The 13,313-nt window shown below is 50.1% G+C and overlaps 7 protein-coding genes across 7 annotated transcripts; 6 read left to right on the top strand and 1 right to left on the bottom strand.

Annotated features, from left to right (window-relative positions):
* Positions 1-172: 172 nt before the first annotated feature.
* On the top strand, positions 173-1,042 carry NEMAJ01_0170 (uncharacterized protein; the record flags this gene model as incomplete). Its single annotated transcript, XM_047914008.1, has 1 exon — positions 173-1,042. The coding sequence occupies one exon, from the start codon at positions 173-175 to the stop codon at positions 1,040-1,042; it is 870 nt and encodes a 289-aa protein (XP_047769965.1).
* An 898-nt stretch (positions 1,043-1,940) lies between these two features.
* Positions 1,941-3,218, top strand: NEMAJ01_0169 (uncharacterized protein; the record flags this gene model as incomplete). Its single annotated transcript, XM_047914007.1, has 1 exon — positions 1,941-3,218. One exon carries the CDS (start codon positions 1,941-1,943, stop codon positions 3,216-3,218), a length of 1,278 nt encoding a protein of 425 aa, XP_047769964.1.
* A 567-nt stretch (positions 3,219-3,785) lies between these two features.
* NEMAJ01_0168 (uncharacterized protein) lies at positions 3,786-4,328 on the top strand (the record flags this gene model as incomplete). Its single annotated transcript, XM_047914006.1, has 1 exon — positions 3,786-4,328. One exon carries the CDS (start codon positions 3,786-3,788, stop codon positions 4,326-4,328), a length of 543 nt encoding a protein of 180 aa, XP_047769963.1.
* Positions 4,329-4,385: 57 nt separating this feature from the next.
* Positions 4,386-4,604, top strand: NEMAJ01_0009 (uncharacterized protein; the record flags this gene model as incomplete). Its single annotated transcript, XM_047913847.1, has 1 exon — positions 4,386-4,604. The coding sequence occupies one exon, from the start codon at positions 4,386-4,388 to the stop codon at positions 4,602-4,604; it is 219 nt and encodes a 72-aa protein (XP_047769804.1).
* Positions 4,605-4,634: 30 nt separating this feature from the next.
* Positions 4,635-5,333, top strand: NEMAJ01_0167 (uncharacterized protein; the record flags this gene model as incomplete). Its single annotated transcript, XM_047914005.1, has 1 exon — positions 4,635-5,333. The coding sequence occupies one exon, from the start codon at positions 4,635-4,637 to the stop codon at positions 5,331-5,333; it is 699 nt and encodes a 232-aa protein (XP_047769962.1).
* A 190-nt stretch (positions 5,334-5,523) lies between these two features.
* Positions 5,524-6,939, top strand: NEMAJ01_0166 (protein transport protein SEC61 subunit alpha; the record flags this gene model as incomplete). Its single annotated transcript, XM_047914004.1, has 1 exon — positions 5,524-6,939. The coding sequence occupies one exon, from the start codon at positions 5,524-5,526 to the stop codon at positions 6,937-6,939; it is 1,416 nt and encodes a 471-aa protein (XP_047769961.1).
* Positions 6,940-6,995: 56 nt separating this feature from the next.
* Positions 6,996-12,737, bottom strand: NEMAJ01_0165 (serine-protein kinase ATM; the record flags this gene model as incomplete). Its single annotated transcript, XM_047914003.1, has 1 exon — positions 6,996-12,737. The coding sequence occupies one exon, from the start codon at positions 12,735-12,737 to the stop codon at positions 6,996-6,998; it is 5,742 nt and encodes a 1,913-aa protein (XP_047769960.1).
* Between the last annotated feature and the right edge of the window lie 576 nt (positions 12,738-13,313).

Genomic DNA, 13,313 nt, shown 5'->3' with positions numbered 1-13,313 from the left:
CATCTGCATGCCCGGTTTTGCCGTCTGAAGAGGCTGGATGCGCACCTTTTGACGCCGTTTTGTGCGTGCTTATTTATTTGATTTTTTGTGTACATGCAAATTAGACCCAACTTTTCGAAATTGGAATAATTAAATGCTTCTTGAAGGCCATTTTCGTGCTTTTCAGGGCAGAATGCGTGGCTTTCTGGGCTTATGCCCACAGCTTCTCCTCGGGCACTCGCACATGCACGAACTTCAACGAGAGCGTGGGATTGGATATTTGCAGTGCATCCCTTTCAAATGCCATATAGAGCATCCTTCCCTGCAAAAGCAGAAAGTTGCTGTTGATGCTTGGCGAGCCTTTTTGGAAGCGCGAGTGCGCGTGCACAAAGAGACACTTGCAGGGCCTGGCTTGACTTTTGCAAAGTTTATGGCAAACAAGAGCCGCAGGCTGCGCTTTGGCCCGCATAGAAAACCAGTTCTTTTCTGTGTGCTTTTACTCCATTGTGCACTTGCCCTTTTGCATGCTCGGGCTTTTCCAGGCACAGAACTTGGCTGCACTTCTGGAGGCAGTACAGCAGTGCGCCTTGAACGCGCCCGAGCTATCTGTGCTTGCCTGGCAGCCTATAATGCATTCTACAAAGCATGTAGAAAAGCTTCGCCAGAAAGGCCTCTGTGTGCATTCTGCTTCACTTGTGCAAGGCCAAAACTCTCTTGGAGAAAGTGCAGAGCCGTAAATAAGAAGTGCTCTTGGCAGTGGCAAACTGCACAGGCAAAATGCCTCTTCTGCTTCTCTGCGCTTTCTCCAAGAGAGTTTTGGCCTTTGGCAAGCTTTCTAGATTTTTGCGGCTCTATGCTACTGTTTATGCATTCAAGGCGTTTGGAGCCGGCCTGCTTTTGGAAAAAAGCTTTTTTCCAGAAATTCCAGCTTTCCCAAGGATGTTTCTTTCTGGGATGTATATCTTGCTGGTCTACGGCTGTTAGAATGCATGTTTTAGGCTTGCTGGCCCATTTATGCCTGAGAGTTATGTGCCTTGCCGACTGCCCTCAAACTCTTTTTTAATATGGCCTCACCCTGTGCTTCACAATTGCCCTGTAAGGCCTCTGAGCGCACGGAATATTTCTGTTTTGCATCAACCCATTGCACCCTGTGTGATCTTTCTGTTTGTGCATGCATCAGCCCAACTTCAGCCATTGGCAGGCCATTCCTGCGCGTGGAAAGGCAGGCGGATTTGTGGTGTAGCCAATGCGCACTCTTCCTAGACAAGCTTGAAGCTAGAAATGTTCCCAGACTTTCAAACCCAATGCCACTTCAGAAAGTGCGAGGAAAAGAAGAACAAAGGCAACTCCTCGCTTCCCAGCTCTTTCCTATAAGCTTGATAATGCGGCCACTGCAGCCAGCACATGCGTGTTTGTTTCAGCTTGCAAGGAACTAAAATAAAAGTCAAGCTGCATATGTGTATGTTTTTTCAAAGGATATGGGTTATTTTTATTTAAGTTTTGGCAAGCCCGAAGACGGAAATCCGGTGTTCAAACCCCAGAGAATTTGCAGGCGGGTAGTATTCATGCAAGGTCCTTTAGAAACGCACCTACCCCAAACGATTTATGCAAAATTATGCCATAAAGCGCGTGCGCATGTATGCCTGGCGCGTATAATGCGCGCCCAAGCTTTGAAATTGCACGAATATAGAGCATCAGCAAGGCATCACAGCCACTCTTAAAAAGCACATACACTTTTTCCTTGCAGGGCTCTACACAAACCATAGGAATGCGCCAGCACCAAGCAGAGGGCCAATGAAGGCCCGTGCTGGCTGGAAACCAACAGTTTTTGTGTAAAACTCCCAAAAAATGGAGCCACACAAAATTTTATTCTGTTACATGGTTTCAAATACCCCCAGACATTATTGAAATAAAGCAGCGAAGCTAAATATTCAAAAAAATTTGATAGTTAATAAACGTGCATGGTAGAGAGAGAGTTAAGAAAAGGAACAGCCCATCACTCAGGCAGCACAGAGGACCAGGAAAGAAGCCTGCATCTGTGCATGCCAGGCAGCATATGCTCGAGCAACGAGCATGCTCAAATGCATTCAGACGCCAACAAAAGAATTGGAGAAATAATAGAAAAACTAAAAAAGATGGCAAGCAAAATGAACGAAAACGCAAAGCAGCAGGCAGGGTCTGATATCCCCAGGAGGCACAGCACAGGGCATTCTGCACGGGACGCCTTTAGCCTAAGTGAAAGGACAGAGAGCCTCGGGCACGCAGATGCAGGCTATGCAGGGCTGCTTGAGTGCGCTAGCAAGGGCGTGCTCTCCTTGGAAATGGAGCCAAAGTATATTCAAAGCGCGCCCAAGCACGTGCCTGCCAAAGAGATGGAGACCTGTGCACTTCAGGCGCAGATAAATGAAATGGTTGAAAGAAGCCCGTCTTTCATCCAAATAAAGAGCGCGCTGGAGCACCTGATTGCCCTTCTCGCCCCCCAGGCCAAAGGCGCAGGGGAAGCTCGCGTGCCTGAGAAAAAGCAGAATGCAGCGCCCAAAGAGCCGAGCGGGCACATGGCAACCCGCCTGGTGTGCCAGAACATGGTGGAAAAAATCCGAGAAACCCTGCTTGCCAAGTCTGCGCAGAAAGACAACAGGGAAGAGCTGGCAAACACGCTGAAAAATGAGGTAGGTGCGCACAGAGCCGCAAAGAAGGCGGAAAGTAGCGCGAGAGGCGGAAACACGCGGGCACCACAGAAGAAGGCAGCGCCCACGCGGGCAGCAGAAAAAACTGCGCGCATGCAGAAGCTCTTTGGCCAGGGGCCGCACATGTTTTCGTTTTTTCGGGTGACAAACCTGCCCAGAAAGGGCCAAAGCGTGGACGAGATAGAGGAAGCATGGAGAGCTGCGACAGAGCTTGAATCCTTTGAAATCGGGCTTATTTTTATGCTGGAGGAGACGGAGGCGCAGCTTGTGGTTTCAGACCAGAAGGTTTCCGAAATGAAAAAGATTTTGAATGTTTACAAAGAGCAAAGCAAAGACGTAAAAATACAGGGGCCTCTTAAAAACCCGCTGGCCCATGAGAGGCACAGCGAGGCATGGCTGCTTAGGTGCATACGCACCAAGGCAGAGCAGTTTCTGCAAAGCGAGGTCCTTAGGGGCACGGGCCTGTACAGGCTGTGCCAAATGGCGCAAAGATGTGCTGGGACTTTGGAGTTTAAGCAGAGTCTTTCAGAGGAAAAGCACGAGCGCCGATAGAGCCGTATAAAAAGACAGAGCACGCCAGGCAACAATATAGAGAAACTGCGTGGCGTGCAGGGCAGCGAATAGGGCTGCGCGCGGACCTTATGCCGGAAAGCCTTCTCGTGCAGGCACAACAGCAAGCACGAGCACCGTCATCAAATGTTGAATGGCGGAGTGCAACAAATATGCAGGGCGCAGCCCTTCCACAGGCTGCCAGAAAATAAACAGACCTACATCACGACTAGCTGTGCACTGCTTTGTTCTAGGTCTGATTTTTCAGAAGGTTTGTACGCAAAAATGTGTGCAACGCGCAGAGAAAAGTGCGGCTGTCCGTGCATGCTCAGCAGAAGTGTGCTTGCCCAGAGCCAGGCCCACAATAAAGTAAGGCCGTGGGCTATAAAGAAGGGCGTGCGTGCACTTTCATGGATCAGATAAACAGAGAGGTGGTTGACGAGATACTAAGGGCGTATAGGTCGATCCGAAGGCTCCTGCAGGAGATAAAGCAGGGCCTTTCAGAAAGAAGGCAGAGCAGAGCAGTGCGCACAAAGCATATAATAAATGAATTTTTTCGACGTCTCAAAAATGAAAGAAGAGGGTTTAAACGCTCTGCTGCAGACGAGGGCCAGCAAAAAAGAAGTTGCCAGAATCAAAATGCAGGTGGAGATAAAGAAGAAGCGGCTAGCAGAGCTGGGGAGTGCGCTGGAAAAGAACCAGCAGTCGGTGGAGCTGTCTGTGTGCTATTTGCTGCTGAAAAGAGAAACGGAGAGGCTTATCCGAGTCAGCAAGATCCTTGAAAGAGAGGGCAACAAGGAGCAGGAAAACGCCTGGGTAGTAAAGGGGGTGCACAGCAGAGAGTCTGAGTACATGCACAAATTCAAAGAAATAACAAACAGGTACTACAGCAGGTTTTCCATGCTTAACTTCACGCACAGGGAGGTGCCTGTTGAGTACTACATACACGCGCTGGCCACTGAGGAGTGCGGAGTGATTGAAATGGGCGACAGCCTGATTGAGACCAAGAAGGGCTCGCTGTACTATGTGCGAAAGAAGGAGATACTGCACCTCCTAGGCAGCGGCGCAATGAAAGCTGTGAAAACCGACAGCAAGCAGCGCACAGACCTGTAGGCCAAAGCCCACTTTCCAGGAAGAAACACCAAAGAACTTCTGCAAAATATAAAACACATGGGTGTATCCGGAAAGGAGGAAAGCGCATACTTGGGCAGGCACATCACAGTGGTGCATGCCGGCGGCCAAACAGAGGGGATTTGTGCAGGCGTTGACGTGTACCTGAACGTTGCCGTGCAGACGCCAGAGAGCGTGCACATTATAAAGGGAGAGCACATCCGGAAAATAGTAGAAAAGCAGCCGCTCGCAGAGAGAAAAGCAAATGAAACACGCTGAGTAAAACGCCGACAATGTTTTATATTTTCCATGAAGTACAAGGCAGAGCCGGAGGAGTTCTTTGCCCTGACATTCTCGCTTATAAATGACTTGCAGGACAGCACGGTGGTGAAGTACAAGAAGAAGCTGATTAACTCGTACATAAACACAACAATAAAGTTAATACAGAGCAAAACAGCTGCGCTGTCGCACAAATTTGTAATGACTGTGTGCATGCACTCAATGGTGCGGCACATTGAGCAAGAAAGCGACATGGAAATGCTGCCAAAGGAGATAAGGGAGAAAATAGAGCGCGAGGTTGTGGAGTATCTGTGCATGCAAGAGATATCAAGAATACGCGCAATTATTATAGACCTGTACACGGGCCTCTACACAGACGATGTGAACTACTCGGTTAGGCCTGAGAACTGGGCAGTGAAAGTCGTGGCTGAGCTAAAAACGCTCACTCCGCTGGCGGACACGGAAATGTTCAAAGAGTCCAAGAAGCTGGTACTGTGCAGGCTGCAGGGCCTGCTCGCCAAAGAGCTGAAAGAGGCTTTTTTGAGCAAGTCCAAGCCGTTTGGAAGGAAGGGAAACCAGCTTGTTATAAATATCCTGTACATTCAGCAGTACTTCAAGGAGCACACCTCCACGGAGGGCATGCAAGAGCTGGTCAAGGAGATACAAGGAAACTTCAAGGACGCAGGGTCCGTTGCCAAGCTGGAAGAGCTAAAGCGGTTTATTAAGTAGCCCTGCGCAAAGCGTGATTTGAAAAGGCATGCAGTCTTGAAAATAAACAGCAATATGGAGAAGATGCAATTCCGTTTGTATTATCAAAATGTTAAAACGACACAATCTACACGCAATGGACAGTGTATTTTAATTTTAATTCAAAGTGGAATATATTTTAAATATTTTTATTTTGCAATTGTAATTAGAAATGCGTGTACTTGACTTTGTAAAGCCACTTGTGCCATTTCTCCCAGAGGTGCAGTCTAACGACAGGAAAATAATGTTCCAGGAAAAGCTGCTGTGGACGCTGATAGCAATACTTATATATTTCGTTGCTTCACAGATTCCTTTATTTGGAATTATGATAAACGACAAGGCAGATCCAGTGTACTGGCTGAGGGCTATGATGGCAGGAAACAGGGGAACTCTCATGGATTTGGGCCTAGGGCCAATTCTTATGACAAGTTCAATCATACAGTTTTTCAACTTTATGGACATACTCACAATTGACGAGAACATCAAGGAGGACGCAGTTCTCTTTTCGGCCTTCCAGAAGTGCCTGGCCCTGATTATTACGTTTGGGCAGGCGCTTGTTCAGGTGTCCACAGGGTTCTTCGGGGCGCCAGCAAACCTGGGGCTTTCCGTGTGCTGTCTAATTGTGTTCCAGCTGATGATGTCTGGGGTGATAATCATTCTTCTGGACGAGCTGCTCCAGAAGGGGTACGGCCTGGGCTCGGGGGTGAACCTATTTATTGTTGCCAATATTTGCGAGTCCATCGTCTGGAAGTCGTTCAGCCCGTCTGTTTTCAACACAGGAAAGGGCCCGGAGTTTGAGGGCTCTATCATAAGCCTGCTGCAGCTGCTGAAGGTGCGGCGAAACAAGCTGGAGGCGTTGTACGAGGCTTTCTTCAGGAAGAATCTGCCAAACATTTTCTGCCTGCTTTCAACGATCTCCATGTTCTGCATCGTCATTTATCTGTACAACATAAAGCTGGATCTACCGCTGGAGTCCACGCAGGTAAAAACAAAGCACATGAACTGGGGAATTAAGCTGTTCTACGTGTCCAGCACGCCCATTATTATCCAGAACCAGGCCATCACGGCGTTCTACAGAATATCCAGATTCCTTTTCGACAAGTTCCCAAACAAGTGGTTTATTCGGATTATGGGGGTGTGGGACCTGAACGAAAGCATGATGTATGTTCCTGTCAAGGGAATTGCATACTACATTTCGCCGCCTGCAAGTGTTCTTGCTGGCCTGAAAAGCCCTGTCCACTTCCTAATATACGCAGTGTTCATGCTGACAACGTCCGCACTTCTGGCATACTACTGGGTTGAAATCAACGAAAACTCGCCTGCCGAGGTGGGAAAACAGCTGTCAAAGCAGAAGCTGGTTGTAAAGGGGTACTCCGCGCAGGGCACGCAAGAAATGCTGAACAGGTACATTCCAATTGCAGCAATCTTATCAGGAATCATTGTGGGCGTGATTAGCATTGTGAGTGACCTTTTGGACACAATTGGGTCTGGGCAGAACATAATACTTGCAGTCTCCATTATTGGCCAGTACTTTGAGCTGTTTGTGAAGGAGCAAATGAAGTACAAAGGAATGGCTGGAATGCAGTAGAGAAGAGAGATTTCAAATAAATCAAAGGACTGTTTATACGTGGCGCTTTGCCTGGGTTACATCCAAGGAGACCATCCAGGGTATATCGAGGCTTGGTTTGAAATGTCTACGGCCCTTTGCACAAGGCATTGCACGTGTGCAGTGTTGCTGAGAACAAACCCGTCCTCCACGCCGTTTAGCTTGTCCTTGAGCCGGCCCATAATGCTTTTGTAGTCGGAAAACAGCGTGTCAAGCTGCGCAATTTTCTGGATGGCTTTCCACCTCTGCAGCGGCTCGCTTTTTAAAATGCCCACAAAGACCAGAAGGGTTTCCTTGGACTCTTTCAGGCTGGCCAAAAAGGCACACATTATTCTCTCGTACGAGTGCGCATTTCCTGTTATGAGCCCTTGCTGCATATTCGCAGTCATGCGAAACGGGACTTTCTCCGAAATCGACAGAGCTCGGGCCTGGTCAAATATCAGATTGAGGTCTATGTTGATCAGCTCCTGCGTGCGCCTGTCCAGCAAGATGTTCTGCGGGTGCCTGTCGCCCAGCCCAAGTATGTACGTGGCAATGGAGGTTATCGCAAACGAGCTTGTGAAGGCTTTTCTTTGCTTGCAGTACTCAAACGGGCCTTTGCCGCTGAAGACTTTTTTCAGGACGGGGGAGTACTCTCTGTTCAAGAGCTGCAGCGCCTTTATTTTCTCCTCAAGCGGGGCATCTATTTTCTTGACCAAGATGGCCCGGCACCGCTTGTTGTCGATTTCGTGCGGGTAGTGCTTCTTGTGGAGGCTTTCTATTACATTTCCAATGGGCTCTGCAGTGCTAATAAACTGGATGACTCCAAACAGCTTGTCCAGCGCAACGATGTTGTACGTCCGGACTCTTTCCTTTATAAACTGCGTGTGCCCAGAGGACGCCAGCACAGTGTTCATGTACATAAACACCTGTATGCTCAGTATGTCCTGCCTTAGGTCGTCGTTTTTCTTGAGAATTTCCTTGTAGACGACTCCGTCTGTCCCCTGGAGCGAAATAAGCACCGGCTTGTTGATTCCTTTGAGCTTTTCCGCGGAGGACATCACCCTGTGTATGTAGACCTGCGCCGTGTTTGGCGTGTTCGGAGACGTTAAAAGATGCGTGCCCTGCGGAAAAGCTGCTGAAATCGGGGCATCTGTCTGCGCCTGCTCGTACATGCTTTTGTACTGCCGAATAACCGCTTCTGCGTGCATCCGGGTGCTTGCGGGGATGCTGGAAACACTGGAGTCTTTGTCCTCTCGCAGAATAATGTCGTATACCACAGAAAGCGGCATTTCGCATAGAAACCTCTCAATGAGCAGCGAAAGGTGCGCGTACAGCGCTCTTGCTGTTTGGCGGCTGGCCTTTAGGTGGAAATACTTAGATATAATCTGCTGCTTAAGCGGGAAGAAGCACTTTATAGGAATCCCGTCCATCGACGCTTCCCTAACCGTGCGCTCTGGAACATGCTCAGAAAACAGAAGATGCACCAATGATATTACATGCTGGACACTTTTGCTTTCCTCAACCAGCTTGATGTAGAAAGATATCCCCATTCGGAGCGCAGCCTCTTCTACCTCTGTCTGCTGCCTAAACCTGCGGTCGTGCAGCTCCTTTGCAGCAGCCTCTTCCTTTTGCAGAATCGTGCTCTTTGTTTTGGGCCTGCTAGGAGCCTGCGGCGCGGCCCGGTCCTGCAAGTTCATCGCGTGCCTGTTGAATATGGTCAGGCAAGTCTTAGCGAGCGACTCGAGGACAAGCATGCGGGAAGGCCCAAAGTCCATTTCAGACGCAGGCTTCACGTGCATGTTTAGTATGTCTATGGGCTTGCTCTTAAACTCTTTCAGCGTGTACTGAATTTTCGCAGAAACCGCTTTGGCAAGCAGCTCTGCCTCCTCTGCGCTCTGTTTTTGCAGAAAAGTCTTCCGCTTCCTCCGCCCAGAGAGCCCTTTGAGAAAGTGTGCGGCCTTGCTCCTTTCCAAGCACCCGGCGCCTGCTCTTGAGAGACAGTCGCTTTCTATTTTGGAAAGCACCTGCAAAGGGTCTTTGAACGTGTTCATGTTGTTGCTTATTTTGAACAAAAAGAGGCTTGCGGCCAGGCTGCGCCTCTTCGCATCGCAGGCGCTCTCCAGGCCCGCCCTAGGAAGAAGCAGCGCCATTTCAGGGCTTTTTTTTGTGGCATGCGCCCTCATGTAGTACGTCTCTGCAGGCATTCCCAGCCACTTCTTTTCCAGCGCTGCCAGCACACAGTGCATTCCGCCCTTTGTAAGCACTCTTTTTTTCTCCAGCGCCGCGGAAACTTCCGCCTTTCTGCGCGTGCATATGTACAGCATCTCCTCTATTTCGCTGTTTCCGGTGTAAGGTGCTCCTGTTTTCACCGAGTTGATAAACTGGTATCTTTCTTGCGCTTTCCGCGCCAGAAGAAAGTTCACGTAGTGCGCGGGCGCCTGCTGGTTGTTTACAAGTATAAAGTCCTGCATGCCCACGCTGCCCACTGCTTTGTTCCAGGTGGTCAGCTTTCTGGACGCCTCCAAGATGTCCTCTACCTCCAGAAGCGCGTCGCTGTGCATCTCCGGATTTGGGTCTGTGATAAACCCGTTGTCGCTCTCTCGGTTTTCGTACATGGAAATTTCCTCGTACGCGCTTTTCTCTGGGACTGCTTCGGATGCAAGCTCTGCTGCACAGATGCCTCTGTCTGCCCGCATGACTTGGATTATCCGGAAATATGGGTGCTCTTTCTGCACAGGCGCGCTGCAGTTTGCATAGTAGAACATCTGCAGGAAGTCTCGAGAGGAGGCGCACGGAATTTTTTCCAGAATTTGTTCTGGCGCAGAGGGAAGGTCGCACATAAACACAAGAAGGCTCAGATTGGCGAACGGAGCAAGCTTTTTGAAGTATGCGCCAAACAGGTCGGATATGCTTGAAAAGTTGTAATGCCGCGTGAAGAAGGCGTTCTGGCACTTTGCCAGAACAATGCCGCGCCTGGGCCTGCTCATCGGCCCGTGCCTTCTTAGCAGGGTGGAAATGCGCTCGTCTTCTGCGCAGGCGGGAACCATGCTAGACACAGAGGCACCGCTCAAAGTGTCTGCAGACTTTTCTAGCGAGTCCGCATTTTCCAGCCGCATGAAGAAGAGCCGCTTTGCTTCTGAGTGCATGCTGCTATCGTATACGCGCAGGTACTCAAGCACCAGCCGCATAGCATAGACCTCCAGAGCAGTCAAGGGCTTTTCTTCTCCTAGCAGCTTTGTCAAGAGGAAGAAGAGAAAATACTTCTCAGGGTATATTGCACGCAGAAATGCATGGGCCACGTGCACGCAGGGATGCTTCAGGCTGCACACGCCATCGGAGGTTGGCTCTTTTTCTTCGAGGGCGCTGTCATAGTACACCTCCACAGCTTTTCTGACTTCGGACTCTCTCGCAAGCACCAACTGCATGCTGTGCATGTGCGCCGTGTAGAAAGAGTTTTTGTGCGCAAAGTACTCTTCTATTGCTTTCTGCTCAACAAGCGGCAGTTCGCTCACAGCCCGAAACAGCTCGGCCTTTTCCCGCACCAAGCGCGCAGGCGATAAGTCCACTGCATCCTTTGGCGTGTTGCAAGGGTCTACAGTCTCAAAAATGTCCATAAGCGCCTGCGCCTTTGACAAGCATCTCGCGAACGTGGTTTCTCCCTGCTTGCCAGACACTGGGAGGGCTAAACCCTCCAAAAACTCAGAAAACGTGCAGCCTTTTGCTTTCTTTTGCAAATAGCTGCAAATGTCCTTGGAGACGCTCAGGTCTGGCGTGTGCTTGGCCAGCGCCTTCAGCGCGCACAAAACATTTTTCTTCTCCTGCTCGGTCGAGTTGATAGACCCCTCCAGCACGCCAAGCGATGTCTGTATGATGGCCTCCTCTCTCTTCTGCGAGTATCTCTCGCACACGCTGTGCGCTATTTTAGGAGACCGGATAAGAACCTGCAGCTCGAGCCCTTCTGTGAGCACGCAGGACATGCCGTACATTTGGCACATAACAGACTCCAAAAAAAGCAGCCAAATTGTTTGCTTCTGCGCGTCTCCAGGCCCAAAAACACGCTTTATCCGCTCCATGGCCTTCTGCGAGTGTGCGAGTATGGGAAGCATCCGCACGCTTTCTGGGTATCGAAAGTGCTCGCTCGGGTCCAGATGCCTCAGGGCCTTGCTCCCGCCAACCCGAATGCAAATGCTTGGGTTTATTCTTTCCAGAAGAACAGCCATTGCGCTCGGGCTGGGTGCATTCTCTGCAAAGTACTGTGCTATCCCGTCAGCGTCTCCCTCCGCTATCATCCACATCATGCTCTTCCTTCTAATTGCCCTTGCACACCTCTCAACTGCTCGATCCACGCTGCACACCTTGCACGCGCTTCGGCGCTTTTTCTCTTGCCCGGCTTTTTGCAGGTGCTCTGGGCTCTCCGCTGCATGCCTGCGCTTGCTTTCCACACAGTGCTCTTTGTGGCGGCTAACTATGCCCTTCCAGGGCTTCCCGTGCCTATATGCAAGGCATATATATTCAATCGCAGAAGACTTCTCTGCCTCTGCAAACACGGAGCTGACCCCGGGCTCCAAAACCATCTCCGGCGCCAGCAGAAGAACACAGTGCACATAGAGAAGGCTTGCCTCGGTGTTTTCTCTCACAGCGTCCGCAAGCACCGCGCGGCTTGGCTTTTTGTGCAGCAGAGCCATGACAGAGTACACGCTCATTTTCAGCTCGGCGTCCATCTCAAGGCTGGGCTCCACCGGAATGTCTCGCGCCATATACAGGAGAGTTCCAGCAGTGCATATAATACTCTCCTGGCCTAGCGCCCTTTCGACTGTTTCTACCGATATGTGCTCGCCCTTGCACTCCTGCAGCACCTCAGCCACCAATGTGCGCACACTCTGCACAACACTGTCTCCGCACAGTGCTCCCAGGTACTTGGCGGTGCAGAGAACCTGCATAAAGCGCGTGTAGTGTGCGTCTGCATCGTGCGGTTTGTGCATGTACTCCCTAGCAGGCCGTCTGAATACGTCCACCAGCCTTTCTACCGTTTGCACTTCCCTGCACACCGCATACAGCACTATTCCATAGTACTGGCTAATTTCTTGGGCTTTGCCTGCTATTTCCAGAAGAAAGTCAAACAGCCCGGGCGTGCTCTTCTTTGCCAAGTCCACGAGCACAGCCCGGAGCATTCGCGCGTTGATGTGCACAGGCGGGCTTGTGCAGCCTTCGCCTCCGTTTGTCTTCACTGCGCACTCGACTCGGCACAGCCTTTTAAGTATCTCGAGCACTGCACAGGGCTCTGCGTTTTTCAGATGCAGCATGCATAGCAAGAGCGCGTCCAAAAGAGGGCTGCTGAGGGCATCTGCGCAAACTCTGCGGGCTTCATCCACGCGCTGGGCCCCCTTCTGCGCGCTTGGAGAAAGAGCAGCTTCCAGATTCGCAGCAACCCCGCGCACTGTTTCCAGAAGGCTGCACTGGTCTTCTATTTCGCCGTGTCTTTTCACGTGCATAGCAATGTGCTTGCTGAGAAGCCTTCCTAGCTCCGCTGTCTCCACTTCCAGGAGCATCTGGCTGTGCTCGTGCGCAGCTGCTGTGCTGTACGAAAACGTGCTTCGCCTCGGCTCGTGCGCCTTTTTGTGGAGCTTAACCTTATCGCAGTACAGCTTGTATGTATTTGCCTCAGCAGACTCCCCGTTCTGCAAGGTTCTTTTGTGTATTTCCATAAGAATGCTAAAGACCTCAAACACTTGGCTTTTCTCCTTCAGCTTTCCAAAGATGTGTGGCGCAGCACAAGCATTGTCTAGACTCTTCTGCATGGTTTTTAAAATAAAAGTGCTATAATGTACTTGCCAATAAAACAGCTCTCCAGAGTGCACCGCTTTTATATGCTTTCTGGAGCGTTTATGCCATAAACTTAAAGTCGGGCGAAAAAGGGAAAAATGCCCGAGAACTTTTTTTTCTTTCGCAGGGCGCAAATTGCTAGATGCTGGCGAAGTCTTAAAAACGCCGTGCGCAGAGTTAAATTTTATTTTTAGGGACAGCTGCATAAAATTGCAAGAAAACGCGGATTTTTCTTTCTCAAAGCAGGACAGCTATTTTTGGGTTTTTCAAATGGGCCTGTGCTGGGGCATGCGTGCAGTTTGCCTGTTTTTGGAAAAAAGTTCCACCCTGCATCCCATCAAAGCGCATTAATATTAATTAGATCAATTTTCGGATTAAAGAAAGTGTGCACTGCACGATGGAGTGGAGTATGGCACCCCAGATTGCAGCGCGAATAATTGGAGTGCACTTCTCGCATGCACAGGCAGGCGGCACACTTTCAGCAAAGAGGATGTGCCGCTTTGGGGTTTATGGGGATAAATGGCCTGGTGTAAAATATTTTACTCAAAATA

Source organism: Nematocida major (genome assembly GCF_021653875.1).
Source record: "Nematocida major strain JUm2507 chromosome Unknown 2424, whole genome shotgun sequence".
NCBI lineage: Eukaryota > Fungi > Microsporidia > Nematocida > Nematocida major.
The sequence above is the reverse complement of the archived record's forward strand: the minus strand, read 5'-3'. Positions and strand labels throughout refer to the sequence as shown.